Source organism: Schistocerca cancellata, chromosome 1 (assembly GCF_023864275.1).
Source record: "Schistocerca cancellata isolate TAMUIC-IGC-003103 chromosome 1, iqSchCanc2.1, whole genome shotgun sequence".
Classification (NCBI taxonomy): domain Eukaryota; kingdom Metazoa; phylum Arthropoda; class Insecta; order Orthoptera; family Acrididae; genus Schistocerca; species Schistocerca cancellata.
This window is the reverse complement of record NC_064626.1, coordinates 910,298,615-910,318,170: the sequence shown is the minus strand read 5'-3', so window position 1 is coordinate 910,318,170 and position 19,556 is coordinate 910,298,615. Positions and strand designations below refer to the sequence as shown.

Sequence of the window (19,556 nt, the reverse complement as noted above, 5' to 3'; positions counted from 1 at the left end):
TCACAGAGTGAAACAAAGTCAGAATCAAATAACCAATTACTCTTTTCATTAGAATCAAAAGTGACAAAGTAACCACAATGATAAAGAAAACCAAAAATATGTTTTTATAATATCACAGAACATGGCTGTGCACAGAATGAATATTCATCTCTGGTGTGATCACATTATGAGTACTGAAACAAGGCCAAAAACAACTCTTAGTATAACAAGCTGACTCTTATCTACCCACCCATTCCTCTTTCATTGAGCTTGTTTCTGAAGTGATTGACAGAGCTTTTCTATCTGATATAAATTTGTTTCTAGTTTCATAAACAAATCTGACAACTGTTTAGCAAAACAAACATAACAATCTTCTGCCTCACTGCCTTGAACACATTCAAATACATAATAGTATTTAATGTATATGTGTTTGGAACATTGCTGATGCTCTGCATTTTTAATCACACGAACAGCACTTTGGTTGTTGACACATAGTCTAACCTTAAAGTGATGAGTTAGTCCCTCAGAATTCTCTTTCACACAATAGACTCATTTATATCCAACTGTCTCATGATTCCATGGTAATAATACCAGATCACTAAGTTTTGTTCTTCTTAGGATAGCATTTCCTCTTCCATTGCTTGCTTCCACTTTGATGACTGTTGCAGTGCCACTGCTTTTTCGGAAGTTTGATATTGAAAGATAATGGCAGAACAGGTTATACCTTGATCTGAAAACAAGCAGATGCTCGCACATTAGATCATTCTCTCAGATTCATTCTTTTACTTTCTGTTACTCATTCACTAGTAACATCCTATTCAGATTCCTGGTGAACATCTTCGGCAGCATGTTTTACCAGGAAAAATGTAGCATCTCTCTTTTCCATGTTTAACCCATGGGTTTCTTCTTCAGTATAAAAGACATTGCAAGAGATTACAACTTTCTGTGACTCTGTATTGTAGAGACAGTAATTGTTACTATATCCACCAAAGCAAATCATGACCAGTTTCTTCAATTTACTATCCCATTTTGATCTAAATTGATCAGAAAAATGTACATATGCTGACAATCCAAACCCCTTCGTGTGTTATAAAGATGGAGGTTTCCAAACCATTTTACATACAGCATCTAGAGTACCCATATCCAGGGGCAAGGTGTGCCATGGCCTTCCCCTCATAGGGAAAGGAAAACTTAAAAGGTGATATTATGCAGGTTTTTAATAGGGCGAGAATGGGAACTTTTTTATGGAAACTTACGAGTCACCATTCATCATCCAAAATATTAAAAATACCTCGTACCATCAGGAAGCCCTCCCTGCAAACTACTGTATGGGTATCCTTGCTTGGAATGATATTATTGTTTGCTTTACATAGTCATTGATTTAAGATAGGCACAGCATAATTTACTGCTATGCCTCATAATTTATGAAGACAACATAAGTGTGTACGAACAATGGACTTATTTTGTTGCTTAATTTTGCCATTTTGCTGTGTTGTATAGGACTTGTTTTCTCACATATTTTTCCATTTTGCTTGAAATTATCTTCGAAATCCTTATTTATGAATTTGGTCCCATTGTCATTTCTCAGAACTTCAATTTTGTTTCCAATTTGTCTTTCAACAAGTCTCCAAAATTCCAAAAACACAGGGAAAGTTCATGCTTACCTTTAAAGACATATAAAAACCTGTACAAAATGCATTCATCCTCAAAAACTATGTACAGATCTGCACCTCCAAGAGTTGGTTTTCTGATCCAACCAATCAAATCGGCATAAATAAATTAGTCAGCAACTTTTGATATTGATTTCAAATCTGAATTAAACAATACTGACATGGTTCACATCAAGATTTTCATCTTTCTTCATTTTTAAACCAGTAATTAAATTCATATCATATATATTCTTTAGGCCTTTAAAATGGATGTATCCATATCTCTCATGCCAGATCGTTTTGGAATTTGAGGAAGCAGAATTTGCCTGTAGTACTTCTGGAAGTGTAAACAATATCTGATTATACTGATTGACCATCTCAATTCCTTATGCAACTAGAACTGAACTGCAAACTCCATTCTCTTGCAATCAAAAATAACTTTCATTCCTCTTTTTGTGACTGCTACCATGGAAAATAAATTTCTGAATAATGTTTTTTCCAAAGTCTGAGGTTGCTATTTTCTCTCAATTGATGGCAAAACTCCAGTGGACCCAATGCCTTCAGTTTTAACAAACAAGTTGTCTCCAATTTGAACATAGGAGTCATCAGGTCTGCTGTTGGAAATGTTTTGGGACTGGGTTGCAAAGTGATACTTCCAATTGATATTACTTGTGAAGGAAAGCAGGTCCTTCACCAAAGCAGCATGATCAAATTTGGGTTTAGAGCTGAAAGTGAGACCCTTAGATAATACAGATAAGTCAGGAGGGGAGAGTGCTTTAGATGAGAGGTTAAGGACACTGTACTGTTTCTTGTGATTATGGGTTATTCTTTGTCTGGGAGGCAGTGGTGAAGCCAAATCTCATGCCACATTCCTTGATGTTGATCTCGTCCTCACCGAAGTCCAGCTACACACTTCCATCCACATTAAACCTACCAATTAAGAGCAGCACTTACATTTTGACAGTTTCCATCCTTTGCATCTCAAATATTCACTCCCATACAGTCTTGGCATCCAAGGCAAATATTTTTGTTGAGATGCAGATTCTTTACAGCAAAACACCACCATTCTCACCTCAGTTTTCACTGCACATAATCACCTCATCAACTTAGTTCAAAAGGTGATTTCTCAAGCCATCACATCCAATCCTGGTACTGCTGATACCTACAAAAAACAACTTCAGAGCACACCACTGGTGACTCAATGTTATCCTGGTCTGGAATGTATTAATCAGCTACTTTGACAGGGCCATGACTTCCTAAAATCATGCCCTGAAATGAGATCCATTCTGTCTGAGATTTTGACCACCACACCTAGAATAGCTTTTTGTTGCCCTCCCAATCTCCGTAATATTCTTGTCAGACACTATGCTCCTTCTGCACTCATCTCCCTACCCTATGGCTCCTCCTCATGTGACCATCCCCGCTGCAAGACTTGCCCTGTGCGCCCTCCTGCCACCACCTATGGCAGCTCTCTAACTGGCAAAACATATACTATGAAAGGGAGAGCCACATGTGAAACAACACATCATGTACCAGCTGTTATTTAAACACTGTTCAGCCTTTACATTGACATGACTACCACCAAATTATCAATTAGGATGAATGGGCATAGACAGAGGGTGTATACTGGCAACACACAACATCATGTTGCAAAGCATGCTCTACAACATGACAATTGTGACATCAGTATCTGTTTCACCACACGCACCATGTGTATTCTTCCCTCAGACACCAGTTTCTCAGAACTCCGCAGATGGGAACTAGTGCTACAACTTGTCCTTGGTTCTCACCACCCACCTGGCCTTAATTTACGGTAATTTCTTCTGTCTCAGCATATCTTCACAGTAACTACCCTTTTCTTCACCCTGTTTTAGTTTTCTACATCTTTCATTGTCTTACTTGTCTATTTTTCACCACCTCCCTCTGACCTCTGTTACATACAATGCACTTAGCTTTTCACTCTAATTAACTCATGCATGATCTTTAAACAGAAACCTCTGTCTTGCATATTACCCTGTCTTCCACATTTAAGCTCTCTGTTTTCAAATATCATCCAATGCAGTCCCCAACAATCAGCCCTTCCTTCTCATCCTGGCACAATATTACTTGCTCGATATAGCAAACACATCAGTTCTACTGCTTGAGGCATACTGAGCTGTCTACAACTCATACTAGATGAATGTATTTTGTTTAGCAATTCCATTTTGTATAGTGTGCTAATGTGTGAAAATATTCAACCCAAAGATCAGGCTTCTTTTTAAACAATTTCCCATATTATTTCTTTTCACATATATTTAAATTCTAAAGTATCAGGAGAACCTACATGATGTTTTATATAAGATGAAGTAAGTTGTGGTAGTAAGAAAAATCCTGCTACTGCTTTACAAAAATATTTCTTTTGTGTGTGTGTGTGTGTGTGTGTGGTGTGTGTGTGTGTGTGTGTGTGTGTGTGTGTGTGTGTGTGTGTGTTTTGTCTAGATCCCTAAATTATAATGAATACTATCACCAACACACCTTACTGTATAGAAGCACTGCCAGAACAGAAGCATATATTAAGTAAAAATTGTATGAGGCAAGGTATTAACATAGTTAACATCAGAGAAATTTTGCAATATTTATAAATGATGACAATACAGGATGGTTTTCTGGATCATTTTTCACTGTAATGAGCACCATGTGCTAAAGATTATTGTGATCTTCACTGGTATACACATCTTCCAAAAATCTAATGTTCCAGTATAATTCAGAAATATTGGCCTAGATATAAAGTCATTACTCCTTCTCAGACTAACTCATTCGTCAGCTCAGTTTGTGAATAATGCAGTACTACAACACTAAGTATTATAATCACAGTCTTATGTGAAGCTGCCTGACAAAATGTGTAATGATACAGTACATTATTCTATACCCTGCTGCAAAGGAAGAAAAACTGCCTTCAACTATCACACAACGTAAATACAGAGAATTCCTCATAAATCCCTATTAATACTATTACTCAGCATCACCATCAACAAGAGGCTTACAACAGTAACCATTACAACAATATATGAAGCATGAAATGTCTTGGTACTGTTATCATAATAATGAATTTTTCAGAAAGACTGATCAGTAATTGTCTTTACGAGTTGCAGCTCCCAACACTACTAATAAAAAACATTTAAAACTGTAAGTAGTGCTATTAGTTTACAGAACAATAGGTTATCTCCTCAGAAAAGAGAGAAGAATTGGTTCTGAGAGATGGATATATATATATATATATAAAAGGGTGTGAGGCAGAGCTCACTTAGACCCTACAGTGAAAAAGGCCTATCATTAACAAGGAAGAAGAGGGCAAAGATCTTCCTTCTCATAACAGATGGATCTCTGTTAACCTCACTGAACCAGTATATCCTCACATCTGCACCTACATCTACATGGATACTCTGCAAATCACATTTAAGTGCCTGGCAGAGGCACATCCCGAATGAGAATCTATTGTTCAAAATTAATGAAGTAACCTGCAATGGGTGATTCTACCTCTTATTGTGTAACTTGACTTGCTCCACATCCCTGAAGGCTCTCTTTTACTATGGAATTTACAGAATATAATGTGTGACTGAATGAAAAAAATGAATGAATACCTGGGGCTATTCTTTTCCTGTTTTAACTGCTGGTATCAGCAGTACTAAAAGTTGCATCTCCTAATGGTAACAACTGGTCCACCTTTCTGTCTCTTTGTGGTTTTAATTTATTTTATGAATAGATTTCCCATTGTATATGATGAATTAGTGGAGCAAACATGGAGAAAATTGAGTTAATATGTTGCATGGACATCACAGGCATGTACATCAATAATTCGTTATATGTTTTATTACAGTTGCTTAGATTCTAAATGAAATGCTGAAAAATGTGAATTACCTTTGTTGTATAAACATTTAAAAATAGGCAGTCTTCATCAGTTGGTATAATGTAGTTCTCTTCTTGTGGACAAGCAAAACCATCTGCTGTTGCATTTACTGTTCCTTCCCAAGGTCCTATAGGAACAGGAGGCTGTATGTGGAAGAAAGCATATTGAATTAAAATTTGTTTGCTATTGATGAACATTTTCTATAAATTGGTGACAATAGGAAGGTAGAAGGATGTTTTGTTTTTTATATGTACATAAGATAATTAGATGAGTATTTTTCATTCAGCCCTGTTCACGCAGCTATGCAGCAATATGTCAGTCAATGCAGTAGTACGGGGTGGTTGTAATTAAAGTGCAGCTGCTCAAAGAGTTCCAGAGAGGGCTGTAATTATTGTATGTCAGCGAAACTAGGTACATATTCAAATGGATTATTAGGGAACTGATTTATGCTGAAAAAAAAATTAGTTTCAATTTTGGCCATCAGATGCAAACTGGTACTGTGAATACAAGAAAGACATATAGAAATATTTTCATATGATATGGATTAGGAATGGGATGTGGGCAGAAAAGGTCAAACAACTGAGTAAAGCATAATTATTATCTGTTGCTGGCACAATTTGTTTAATCTGAGCACCTGGACATCGACAAGATGCTGTACAGTGCCAGATTTGTGCCTGCTGGCCAAAATTAGAACTAATTTTTTTCCAGCATGAATTGGTTACACATTAATACATTAGCATATTTACTTAGTTTTGCTATTATACAATAATTACAGCCCACAATGGACCTCCATGAGTAGCTGAACTTTAATTATAACCACCTGGTGACAGCCACCATACTTGATTAGCACAAACAATTATTTTACTAATTTTTCACATGCTTCTGAAAAGAAAACATTTTGTAGCTTTCACCTGCATACATCAGTCATAGGTAAATGCAAAAAATTTAGGTTAGTAGACCTTAGAGCAAAGAATGGGCCACCTGTAATTGTTATCCAGGGGTATACAAGTCCTTGCAGATCACAAGCACTGTTAGTGAGTTGCATGACCATTCATTGTAGAGTTCCAGCAGTAGCATCACTTATTAATTGTAGTGACATACATGTATTATGTGTGACAGAAAGATGGCCTGAATCATAAATGAAAAGTAGTGTTATCTTAAATTCCAAATGGCATACAAACCATAAATCTATGAAGAACACCAATGGTGGGAGTATATTTCTTGCTCTGAAAACTCAGCAATTCTTAATCAAATAAATAATAAGTCAAAGTGTAATATCATTTGAGTGAAGGTACATGTGGAGAAAGAGCTAAATATAGAGATTGAATAAATCTGTTGTTCACTCAAATCTATTATCAGACTCAAGAAGTGCTTCACATGAAGCTTGGAAATTAGCACTTAGAAATTCAACCAAGGTTGCCATAGCAGTTGAGGAAGGTTGTAATTTACCCACTGTGGACCAGGAGTTGGACTCATTGATAATGTTACTCAGGAACAAAAATTTTTGTGACAGTATACTAAAACGTTGAACAATTGGTTAGACAACCTAACAACAATGGAAATATATTAAATCGCATGCAAACAAACAGGCTAAAACTTTGGATTCAGTGAATGCAGAGATAGGAATCAGTAGCCACAAGGCTGTTACAGCTTCACTGATAATTTCTGTCAAACAAAACCTTAAAATAGTTAGGAACATACTACCATTTACCAAGAGCTACCAGATATGGATAAAAACTAAAGTGAGTAATAAAGCGTTACACATCATTTAGGTAAATGACATTTTCACACTCCTTGTGTAGTACAAGGAAAGATGATCATGGCAGACTAATATTAAGGAGGGAGTAAGTCACAGAACATATACTGTGTGCAAGTGTTTGTTTTTGTATGTGCACACATTAAACGCGAGGTGTGGAATACAAGAAAATGGCAAGAGGTGAGGATAAATAAATGGCTTCACCTACGGTGGGCTGGGCCTTTTACATTTTGGCATTGCGGATTGGTGGTGGCTTGACCATCAAAGACCAATCACTCTACAAGAATGAAAACAAAAGACAAGATGATTTTGTGACAAATGAAATATATTGTAATCTGGATTTGTCATGTTGAGCCTTTGACGTGTATACTGTATGTAAAGTTATGTTCTACTCAAATTCATGAGTCATGCTAATGATCTGTACACCCATACAAGGAAACATATGTTTGTAAAAGGAAAGTAGTGGACATACTTTCTCATTGTGTGAGTAGAAGTTATTTTCTTTTGCTCCAGTAACATACTGCAGAATGTGAAGAAGTCAAGCCTTTCCTCAGCTACATATGGGATTTCAGAGGCGCTGACTGGCAGGACTTGTACGTCAAGAGAATCAACTACAGCAACCAGATTAAGAGAAAAAGGGAAATATGTCACATATTCAGGTAGGTAACTCAGGTACCAGCCCAATAGTAAGTGGACAATAACAGAGTTGTATAAAACGTTCTTAGATTGCTTGCCACATCAGTTCAGGGTAAAATCTCGAGCTTTCGACACTTGTATCCATTGCCTTTGTCAGGAGCAACTAACTATCAAAACTTCTGAAGTGGTGGCCCTATATAGCCCAAAGATGGCTTCTGATTAGACAGTAATTAAGTCATTCTGTTGTGGATGGTGTCAGCTCCTGCACTGGTGGTGCCATCATTCCCACCAAAGCGTAAACATTGTGACAAATATTTCTGTCTCTTCATCAAGAGCTCACTTACTTACACCACTGAGATTATATCCAATGTCACAGTTGAAGATTTTCTCACTCATTCTTAATTCTACAGCCTCTTTAATTACAGAATCCCAGTATGTAGGAGCTTGGGACAAAACTTTTATTTCAGCAAACAGCATTTTATGTTTGTTTGTGAAGCAGTGTCCAGCAACTGCAGATTTTTCCAGTTCTCAATTTTTAATATGTTGTTGACGTTTTGCATAGAGGTTGGAAACAGTGCAGATGGACTGGCTGATGTAATTGCTACCACACTCATATGTGATGTTATAAATCCCAGGGATCCCAAGGCCAAGACCCTTAACAGGGTGTAGCATCTCCTTAATCTTCTTAGGAGAACAGAAAATAGATCTGACACCTCATCTTCTCAGGACTCTGCCTATTTTGCTGGATGTAGCACCACAGAATGAAAGGAATGCAGTCAGAGGCTGATCACATGAATGTTAAACATTTTCAAATTTCTTTTACTTTGAGAATGCAGATGTCACATTGCCTGTCCCCATAGGTATTCTTTCGGAACACATATTTCAGATGGTTAATTTCACAATCCAAGTGATCCTCATCAGAAACAGTTTTTTCTCTGTGTACCAGTGTATTTAAAGCTGCTCTCTTCTGGCTCGATGGCGAAAACTCTGGGCATTAAGATATAAATCACGTGCGTCAGCCTGTGGTACACTGAGTAGCTGAGAAACCATTCATCTTTAGTTGTAGCAAAACATCTAAAAATGACAGTCTTCTCTCTTTCTCTGACTCAATTCTGAACTGGATATTTGAGTGTGTACTGTTCATATTTTCAGAGTTTCTAAGCTGTATGGCTAGACCATAAATGTGTCTTCACTGTAATGATATAATGAAGGTAGATGAAGGGTAGGCAAATTTAATGCACATTCCTCAAAATGTTCCATAAAAAATTTTGTTATTGCTGGAGACAACAGCTATGAGTTCTCCATTGTCTGCAGCAATAGCCAACTTTTTTGTAGAACATTTTGAGAAAAGTGCATTAAATTTCAATATACTTTGTCCACCTTCATTTTATCATTATGTTGATGATGTGTTTGTGGTCCGGCCATATGATGTAGAAATTCTTGAGCACTACCATGAACATATGAACAGTATGCACCCAAACATCCAGTTGACCATTAAGACAGAAAAAGAGAGAAGACTGCCATTTTTTGATGTTTTTGTACAACAATAGTCAGATGGATATCTCAACCACTCAGTGTGCCCCAATCCAATGCACACTGATTTATAACTTAATGCTCAGAGTACAGCCCAGAAGAGAGTAGCTTTAAATACACTGGTACACAAAGCAGAAACTATTTCTGATGAGGATCACTTGGATTCTGAAATTAACCATCTGTAGTGTTTGTTCTGAAAGAATAGCTATGGGACAGGCAATATGACATCTGCATCATCCAAGAAAAGAAAATTTGAAAATGTTTAACATTCATGTGATCAGCCTCTGATTGCATTCCTTTCCTTCTGTGGCACTACATCCAGCAAAATAGGCAGAGTCCTGAGAAGATGTGGTGTCACATCTGTTTTCCATCCTGCTAAGAAGATAAAGGAGATGCTACACCCAGTTGAGAACATTCTTGGCCTACGGATACCTGGGATTTACATCATCCCTTGTGAGTGGTGTAGCAATTGATCAGTCCACCTGCACTGTTTCCAACCACTGTGCAAACATCAATGACATACCAAAAACCAAGAACTGAAGAAATTTGCAGTTGCTGAACACAACTTCACACACAAACATAAAATACTGTTTGATTGTCCCAGGTTCCTACATACTGGGATTCTGCAATTAAAGAGGCTGTAGAAATAAAAATGTGTGATAAAATCTTCAATTGTGGTAGTGGATATAACCCTAGCGGTACATGGAAGTGAGATCTTGATGCAAGGGAGACACAGAGATATTTGTTGCAATGTTTATACTATGGCAGGAGTGATAGCACCACCAGCACAGATTTTGACATCTGCAACAGCTTGATGTTATTACCGGCCAATCAGAAGCTGTTTTTGGGATGTATAAGGCCATGACAGCATCACTTTTGACTGTCAGTTGCTCCTGACAAAGGCAATGCATGTAATAATCAAAAGCTCAAGGTTTTTCCTTAAACTGAAGGAGCAAGAAGTCTGAGAATGTTTTATACAACAGTGCTGTCATGAAAGACTTCATTCTCAAATAACAAAGTAGTCATACATTCCCCGTAATGTTGTAAAGATTCAACTACAGTAGTCTCCTGGTACTCAAAGTAAGTATAAAGAGTGAGTGCCAGCATACTGGGTCAGAGTCAGACGATGAGGTAGCTACCTTTCTTTTTACATGACAGCCAGGTAGCTCCTTAAACTGTTCATTGCAGCACTTACTGAGTTTGATAGTGTCATAGACTATTTATGTTTAGCACATCATGCAGATTATACATCATATCTCTTATTAATATCATACTACATTCAAAATCACTCAGAAGTATTCCTTTAAAATCTGTAATCCAATTTAGAAATTCACAATCTTGCTTGACAGCATTTTTGATGAACTATATATTTCTGTCCTTTTTACCAGTGGTTCCTTATGCTATGTTTCTAAGATTTTTTTTCTTCAAGTATCAGTAACCAATCAAACTTCTTAATTTTTGTTTTACTTTTATCAATTTTTTTTTTCATTTAACAGTAAATGTCCTGCTACATAAATTCTATGTTAATAATACAGGCAAAACGTACAATGATTAGCCAGAACACTATGGCAACTGACCTACTGTTGATATAAACCCATCAACATGATAGCAGCATCAGGTGGTGAGGAATGTCTGCTTGTCAGACATACGCATGATGGATGTAGTATCAGTGAGCATGCTGTCGAGTGCAGAATGGATAAGATGCATGATCCACGTGAGTTTGACCAAGGGCACATTGTGATGGCCTAGAGGCTCAGCACAAGTATTTCAATAGCTACATGACTTGTTGGGTGTTCAGGGAGTGCTGTGGTGGGTGTATAAAAACATGGTAAAAGCAAGGTGAAACCACATCCAGACATTGTGGCGTTCGATGGAAACTCCTCGTTACTGATGTCAGATATTGTAGGCTGGGCAAACTCGTAAAACAGTACAGGATGTGAATTGTGGTGGAACTAGCATCAGACTTTAATGCTGGGTGGAGTATGAGTGTGTCTGAACACACAGTGCACCACCGGGAACGGGCGCACTGGCATATATTACCCACTGTGGAAGAGGTGCGCGCACACAAACTACCCACTTAACAGGTTAAGAAGCACCATTTACAAATCATAGACAAGTCAATCTTTGCAATATGGACTAATTGTCAGTTGAATATCCACCCTGACTCAAAGAAGCGGATAAAAACAACACTCTTGGTCTATCAGTGTTTGGTGTGTGGTCTTCATGACCTGCATATGGGTCCCCGCTCTACTGATGGGAATCTAAGTACAAAATTTTACACATGGCTATGAATCACCAACTATGTGAATGGATGGCTGATTTTTTTCAAACTCTTCAATCTAAATACACTCATGTATCTCGAGTTCCTAAGATATGCTGCTGCCACAGTTATTTAAAGACATCCCATTGGACATAACACAGTGTAATACCAACATGAGCGATGTCACTCTCATTTCACACATATAATGTCAGACCTTCTTAATAGTCTGGCAGTGATCAATGTAAAAATTAGTGACGCCATAACATTTGGCATAAAGTTTTCTTTTTCTTTCCCAGATGATAATTGTACATGAAAGAATTCATATTCTGGCATGTGCCACTTGTGCACTCTTGAGCACAGATTCATATGATATCATACATATAATCTTATTACATAACATACTGTGGGGTCAATTTTACTGAAGATAGTGAAATATCCTGAAAACTATGTATTGGATCACAGAAAGACAGCCTGAAAATGTGTTAGACTCACAGTGGAAATGATAATGAAGTGAAAAATCCAAATCCTCCCTATTAGGAGTGGAGCTGTGGGTGGTCCACTTTAAAATATTAAATTGCACCTTTTATTTTTTGTTGCAGAATCAGATTTGCAAGGGAAATTATACTGAATTGACCTATGATTGATGTTACTTTTGCTGAGATATGTGTGTTCCCAACATGTTGTCAGGCAAATCATGACCAAAAACAATTAGAGATTTACATATGGTGGTTGCCACTCTCCTTCGTACTTTCACCACTACTGACATTTCTGATATGAAAACATCAGAGAATGTTAGACATAATCCTACTGGTAGGTTACAGACAGACCCCCTAATAATCATCTACCTCTTCATAAGATTGCAGAGAGAAGGAGACTGGTTGCTAGAGATGCATTGCTTAAATGCATGCTTCCATACTTTTTGTAGCCAGACCCTGGAATTATGCAAGATATATAGATATGTGGCAATTCACACACTAGAAGTACATTGACAGAAGGTATGAAAATTCTTATAGGAAAAGGCATACACCTATGTTAAGGCATACACCTGTGTTAACACAAACCTGGGTTTTGGAATTCTGTACCTTTTGACCAGTTTGGTGAACAGATTCATATCCACTATGGAAAAGTGAATGGAGGTCTTGTAGGAATGATGCTGTCTCCTGGTTAAATAGTTGGGTGGGCACTTTCACAGCACATATGATCCATCTGAATGGACCTAATGTTTGAAGCATCAAGAATAGGAGTGGCCAATTTTCATAAAGAAATGGGAGTCACAGACAAATGTTAGATGCGCATGACAATGTGAAAATACAGTTCTCTCTCTCACAACACTAACATCCTTTGAACAATATATTTCAGTTATCACTGTCACTGGCCAGAAATCTGATAAAAGAGTAAATGTTCACAATGTCTAACTATTGGTGAAAGGATGGCAACCACTTTCAAAACTAACAGCATTGTGCGGCCCTCTGTCATTTCCTGTATTTCACCTATCAAATTAGTTCTGTCAGGTTGTGTTGTGACTACAAAATCCTCAATGCTCATACTATACTGGACAGTTACCCAGTCACAAACACTCAGGACTTCACTCATTTTCTAGCATATGCCTGTGTGTTTAGTATCACTGACTGCAAGAAAGATAACAGGCAAATCCCTATCTGCTTGAACAATATCCACAAAATGGCACTTTTCATGCCTTTTGAATTGTTTGAGTTGATGTTTATCCTTACAGACTTAGCAAACTCAAACATGGCAGTGATTTATTGACAGTGTAATATTCAAGTTCCCATTGCTCTTTGACGGGGGAGTTGTGATCAATGAAGAACAATGCCCCTTCCAGCAAAAGGAAGTCGCTTACTTCAGCCACACAGTAAACACCTCTAGCATTTGCCCTATGCCACAGTGCTTAGAGATTGTTCATTAACTACCGCTGACATTGGACTACCAGGAACTACATTGGTTTTTAAGTATGGTAAACTTTTTATTAAAGTTACCTTCCACAGGCAGCTTCTCTTCAGGTGCCACTCACTTAAATCATCACCAACAAGAGCACTACCACCTGATATAAAATCACGTGCACACCCTCCTTGATGTCCATCTTCCCATAACGGCAGACAGGAGCAACTCTACTACTGGCACTGTCCTGCAATGAGTGGTGGGGGTTTTATTCAACAGCCACTCCATTTCCACCTGGGGATATTGTTCAACAGCCACTCCATTTCTTCTCACACAAGCTCTACCCCTTGGACTGCATGAGGTCAGCAAATGATCAGAAGCTACTAGCAGTTGCCAAAGCACTATATAACTACCAGTAAGACATTAAGTGATGCCCATTCACATCGGCCACCAACCACTCACAGACTCTATCTGAAACTCACCCAAGGGCCATTGCCCCTGAGGGTTTTAGCATTTGCCTTACATTGCACAATTCACCACCAATGTCTGTCATCTAAAAGGTGCAGAAAATGTTGTGGCTGATTACTTCTTGTGCATCAACACCATATCATCCCACTTTGGCTATGAACAGTTTATGGAAGTGGAACAGCAAGACCATCAGTTACAAGCTCTTATTCAGAGCCTTCAATGAGTCTCTGGACTGAATTTCAGCCTATTTCAGGCACAACCTGTCCACTCTTCTGTGGTGTCTTGCAGAAATGGCTGTGCCCTCTTGTTCCTCAACCATTTCAGTGGATTGACATTGACCAGTTACATAACTTGGCACACTCCAACATATGTCTACCCGAATATGTGCCTGATGATGAACAATGGCCTAATGTGAAGGAGGACTGTAAACTCTGAACTCATTTTGAGCTTTCTGTGCTAAAAGAGCCAGGTATACAGATGTTCTCAACCAGCCCTGGTCAGTTTGAGGTACCAAAAGTATGTGTTTAGTATTTACACATTGATCTCGTAGTATCACCACTACCCATCTCTGATGGCTATAGGTACATCATGTTGGTGATTGACCACATCACTCGATAGTAGAAACTGTACCAGTCCAAGATAGTATGGTCGAATCCACCACCAAATGTTTTGACACATGGATTTTGTGCTTCAGTTGTCCCACATCCATAACAATTGACCAATATTGGCAGTTTGTATTGGCACTTTCCATCGAGCTGTGCAACATGGTTAGCACCTACCAGTTTAGAATGACAGTGTATCATCCACAGAACAATGAGCTCATTGAGCAGTAGCATTGCACCTTAAATGCAACTGTCATGTGCTGTGGTGGACTTTGGACAGAGTGACTACTGTGGGTACTCCTGGAAGGAAGGCAGCCTTAGAGGTTTGCTTGCTGAAATTTTGTGTGGCAACTGCTCCCTCTGTTCCAACAACCTTTGACAACACCTTCTGATCTGCTTGATCCTGTTTTGCGAGTGAAACGTCACTTTGCCCATTTCTGCGTATATCCCCTTCTTCCTCACATTGCATCTAAGGGGCATTTTGCACCTTGATGGTCACGATTTTCTTCCTGAAGACCTTAACATCAGGGTGGTTGAGAACAGCCTTCTCATAAAAGGGCAGCATTTAGACAGCCAGACTGCAGTTGGCTTTATTGTCCGTCATTTCAAGAGAACCATAAAGATACCACACAACAATGATATTGTTGTCCTCTCCTCACCATCACATCTCCCTGCCTACCCTCTTCAGATCATGCACTGTCACTGGCATCATCTGGCCCTGCTGATCTCTCTGCCACCTCTCCAACAGTCACACTTCAGATGTCCCACCATGTACCAATGTGTCTTGATGACTATGACCTGTATGCCATGCAGTGTACACGACCTCCCTGTACCACTTCTCACCGAGCGAGGTGGCGCAGTGGTTAGACACTGGACTCGCATTCGGGAGGACGACGGTTCAATCCCGCGTCCGGCCATCCTGATTTAGGTTTTCCGTGATTTCCCTAAATCACTCCAGGCAAATGCCGGGATGGTTCCTCTGAAAGGGCACGGCCGACTTCCTTCCCTAATCCGATGAGACCGATGACCACGCTGTCTGGTCTTCTTCCCCAAAACAACCAACCATGTACCACTTCTGCAGGAGCTGACAACACACCCATTGTATCCACACAGCACCCTGATGACCCTTCTCTCTCCACATCATCTGATCACATCTAAACTCCACACACCTACCCTCACAGCACTCTGTGCTACCAATGGAGGGTGGGTAACACATGAGAGCAATATCTGACAGACTGTTTGCATAATGGCTTCAAACAGTTAGTCTGGCAGTGGTCAATGTAAAAATTTATCCCCAGGAAAATTATACTGAATTGACTTACGAATGATGTTACTTTTTCTTATATATGTGTGTTCCCAATAAGTTGTCAGGCAAAGCATAACCAAAAGGAGTTAGATGTTTATGTATGGTGGTTGCAGCTCTTCTTCATAGTTTCATCACTACTGACCTTTCTAATATGGATGAACTTCAGAAAAAATCTGAGAATATTACAGATAATTCCACCACTAGGTTATGGGCAGATATGCTATTTATCCCATAATAATCACCCATTTCTACTTAAGATTGCAAAGAGAAAGAGATTGGTCACTAGAAATGCATTGCTTAAAATGTATGCTTGCATACTTTTTTACAACCACCCATTGGAATGATGCAAGATATACAACAATTCACATACTAGAAATGGAAAATATGTTGCCACAAAATATGAAAAATCTTCTAGGAAAAGGAGCAAACATATGCTGGCACACATCCAGGTCTTGGAATTCTGCACTTCTTGACCAGATTGGTGAACAGACTAGCACACACAATGGAAAAGCAAGAAGTCTTGTAAGGATGACATTGTCTCTCGATCAAAGTAGTTTCACACCACATATGTGATGAAGTGTCCAATCAATTGACCTAATGTTAGAAACAACAAAAATTAGAGTAGTCAGTTTTTGTAGAGAGATGGGAAATCACAGAAAAATGTTAGATGCCCACAACAACAAAAAAAAGAAAATGGACTTTGATCTCTCATAACACATGCATCCTTTGTCAGTTGAACAAGATACTACAGTTAACTTTGTCATTGGGTGCAGAGCTGATAAAAGAGTAAATGTTTATGATGCTCTAACTATTGGTGACAGACTGACCACTGCTTTCAAAACCAAATTATTTACTGGCTTTTATGACACAATTCATAAACAAGTAACAATCATGGCAGTAACAAAGAAAAGCATTACGTTTGGAATAAAAAAGGAATTTATAATGCGATGACACTAATTGTTTACAGCTAAAAGAAAAATCTCTTCTAACTTAAAGTTACTTCCACCAACAGATGAAGTCCTGCAAAATCACATAAAGAATATGAAAAGGAAACAAAGCACTTCTGCTAAATTACTTGTTGTCACTTCTTCAGTAGCTACTTCTCCAGGTTGTCAGCTCACTGATGGCACTTATTTGTTGTATCATATGAAATGGCTTACTGATTCTAATGTGTCCTTGCTCCACTCCATCATGATAAATGGTGTAAAAGGAAATTATGACCCATACATTGTTTCTGCTAAGTATAATATTCCATCTACCAAAAACCATGAATGAGAAAGACACCTATCTGCTGGTGTTGTTAAAGAATTACTCCCGATACTGACAACAGCACCTCCTGGCCAAAATATTGTTTCAAGCAGTAACCAAAGTAAGAAAAAGCTAAGTGATTTGTTATCCTCTATCAAATACTGGAAAGCTAATGTACACTACTTTCCTATACACTATTTTCAAATGTGGTAAGGATAACATCCAAATTGTTAGTAACAATACAGGACCTAGACATGTTTTTTTAGTGCTGTACTTTTATTGTAAATGGACACTTTCTGTAGTTTCTTCTATGAAGAGATTTAATAGGCAGACAGTTGATAATTAAAGCAGGTGCCAATAATATGGGTAACAAGTGTTCAAATATACTTGCAATACAAGCTTTAATATGATTTGATTCTGTTTCTTATCCATTCCAGAAGGGCAAGGCTGAAGCATGCACCTTGCAGCAGACACATGAAGATCTTGGCTTGAAATTACTAGGTGAGAAATAAATTGATCATCATCAAATAATGAAAGCTGGGTATTAAGTTTTTTCGCTTTTGTATAGCAACAGTACATATGACTCAATGGCTCAATGATGACACTAATTGTTTACAGCTAGAAGAAAAATCTCTTCTAATTTAAAGTTACTTCCACCAACAGATGAAGTCCTGCAAAACCACATAAAACGTGCTCACTTGCAATTCATTTACTGGAAATAAGCAGAGCAGTTGTCACCTCCTACATATCTCATTGACTATGGTTGGAAAGTAGAAAATGACTCATGCATAACCTTAACTTTAATGAGCTCTATAGGCCCTTCCAAATTGATGGAATTAGTAGCATGCAGATGTATGACATGCGAGTGAAGTAACTGCAGCTGTAAATCTCATAATTTATCTTGCACAATATATTGTAAATGTGCATCATCAGAGATATGTATGAATATTTTCATAGCCACTAAAGTAGCACGGACTGCATCAGCCATGACGAAAGTGATGTTGAAGATGATGTTGACAAATTGACATGTACACACTGGAGGAAAATTTTGATTGATACCACAACAATATGTGCAAAAAATGTAACATTAAACAAAGCATCGTGAAGGCAGTTTCTAACATGTTATTTTATCTATGCCGACAAACTTCTTCATGTCAGATATATAACATTACTGGAATCTTGCGGTATACAAAAATGGGAAGTAGTTTTAAATATAAAATTGTAAACATTTAAAATCATTAAAGCTCATTATTTCTACTAAAGAATTAGTAATTATTTTTCTGTATTCTTTGGAGAATTTTAAGATCCTTTGTATGTGGCATAAATTTCAACATGACATAGCTATCCATTTCTGAGAAAAAGGGACAGACAGACATATAACAAACGTCAAAAAATTATTTTTTTCAAATGATATAATTACAAATTTATAGTTTTTGGATGTTTTTTTCCTTCCATTGTACTGTGAAATCTCAGCTCTTGCCAAATTTCATGATTATAGGTAAAAAGTAAATACCTTATAGGTTCTGAAGATTAAGTTTGTGAGTATTAAAATGTGTGACATAAATGGCCATTCTTCTGATTGTACTGACTTAAAAGCTTCAACTTTTCACATCACCAAGAGACTGTGGGTCCCAGTATGTGACATAAATATAAGGGTTCTGTTAAAACCAACTGAGATATGGAACTCTAAGAAAGCAGGAATTCAACTCTGATGGCATCTACAACACTGGTTGCATACAGAACTTTACATCTAATCACAAAATGGATGTCTTGCATTATTTTCATGCCGTCTATTTTTTAATGTTGTTTAAGATAACTGTAATTGACAACAAAATGTATGTTGAAAGCTACTTTTTGGGTTGTTATGATAAAGAAATGGGTAGCATTTGGACATCTTAAAAGATGCCTTAAATTAGTGTATGGAATCAATTCATTACAGCTCAACACTCAAGTGGAATGGACATTGTCTCCCCATTTGGGCACATCACTGTACTATCCAGCAGAATTCCTAACTCTGTAATTGTATGTGGCATTGTGTTCCAACCCATAGAGTTTGAGAAGACCCCAACTCTTGAAGTGGATATCTTTTGGGCCTTGAAATTCCACAATTTTTTCCCTCTTCTAGACAAATGGTAAAATACAGCAACGGGGGGTGATGGGTAATTCAAATATTTCTAAAAATGATTAATTAAAATTAGAGATAAACAAATTAAAAATCTAATTGACACCATGGATCAAAGAAAAATCAAAGCAAACTCTTTAAAGAGTAACATGTAATGGGAATGTGTTAACCCCCCCCCCCCCCCCCTTATCCATTCTTAGAGCTTCCACAGCATG

At 37.9% G+C, this 19,556-nt stretch overlaps 1 protein-coding gene across 1 annotated transcript in view; it reads right to left on the bottom strand.

The window, feature by feature from the left end:
* Positions 1 to 19,556, bottom strand: part of LOC126191192 (esterase E4-like) — a 207,433-nt gene that overhangs the window by 148,615 nt on the left and 39,262 nt on the right. The window contains exon 3 of the mRNA XM_049931989.1: positions 5,526 to 5,657. Coding sequence (XP_049787946.1) covers positions 5,526 to 5,657 — 132 coding nt within the window. The remainder of the gene's footprint in view (positions 1 to 5,525; positions 5,658 to 19,556) is intronic.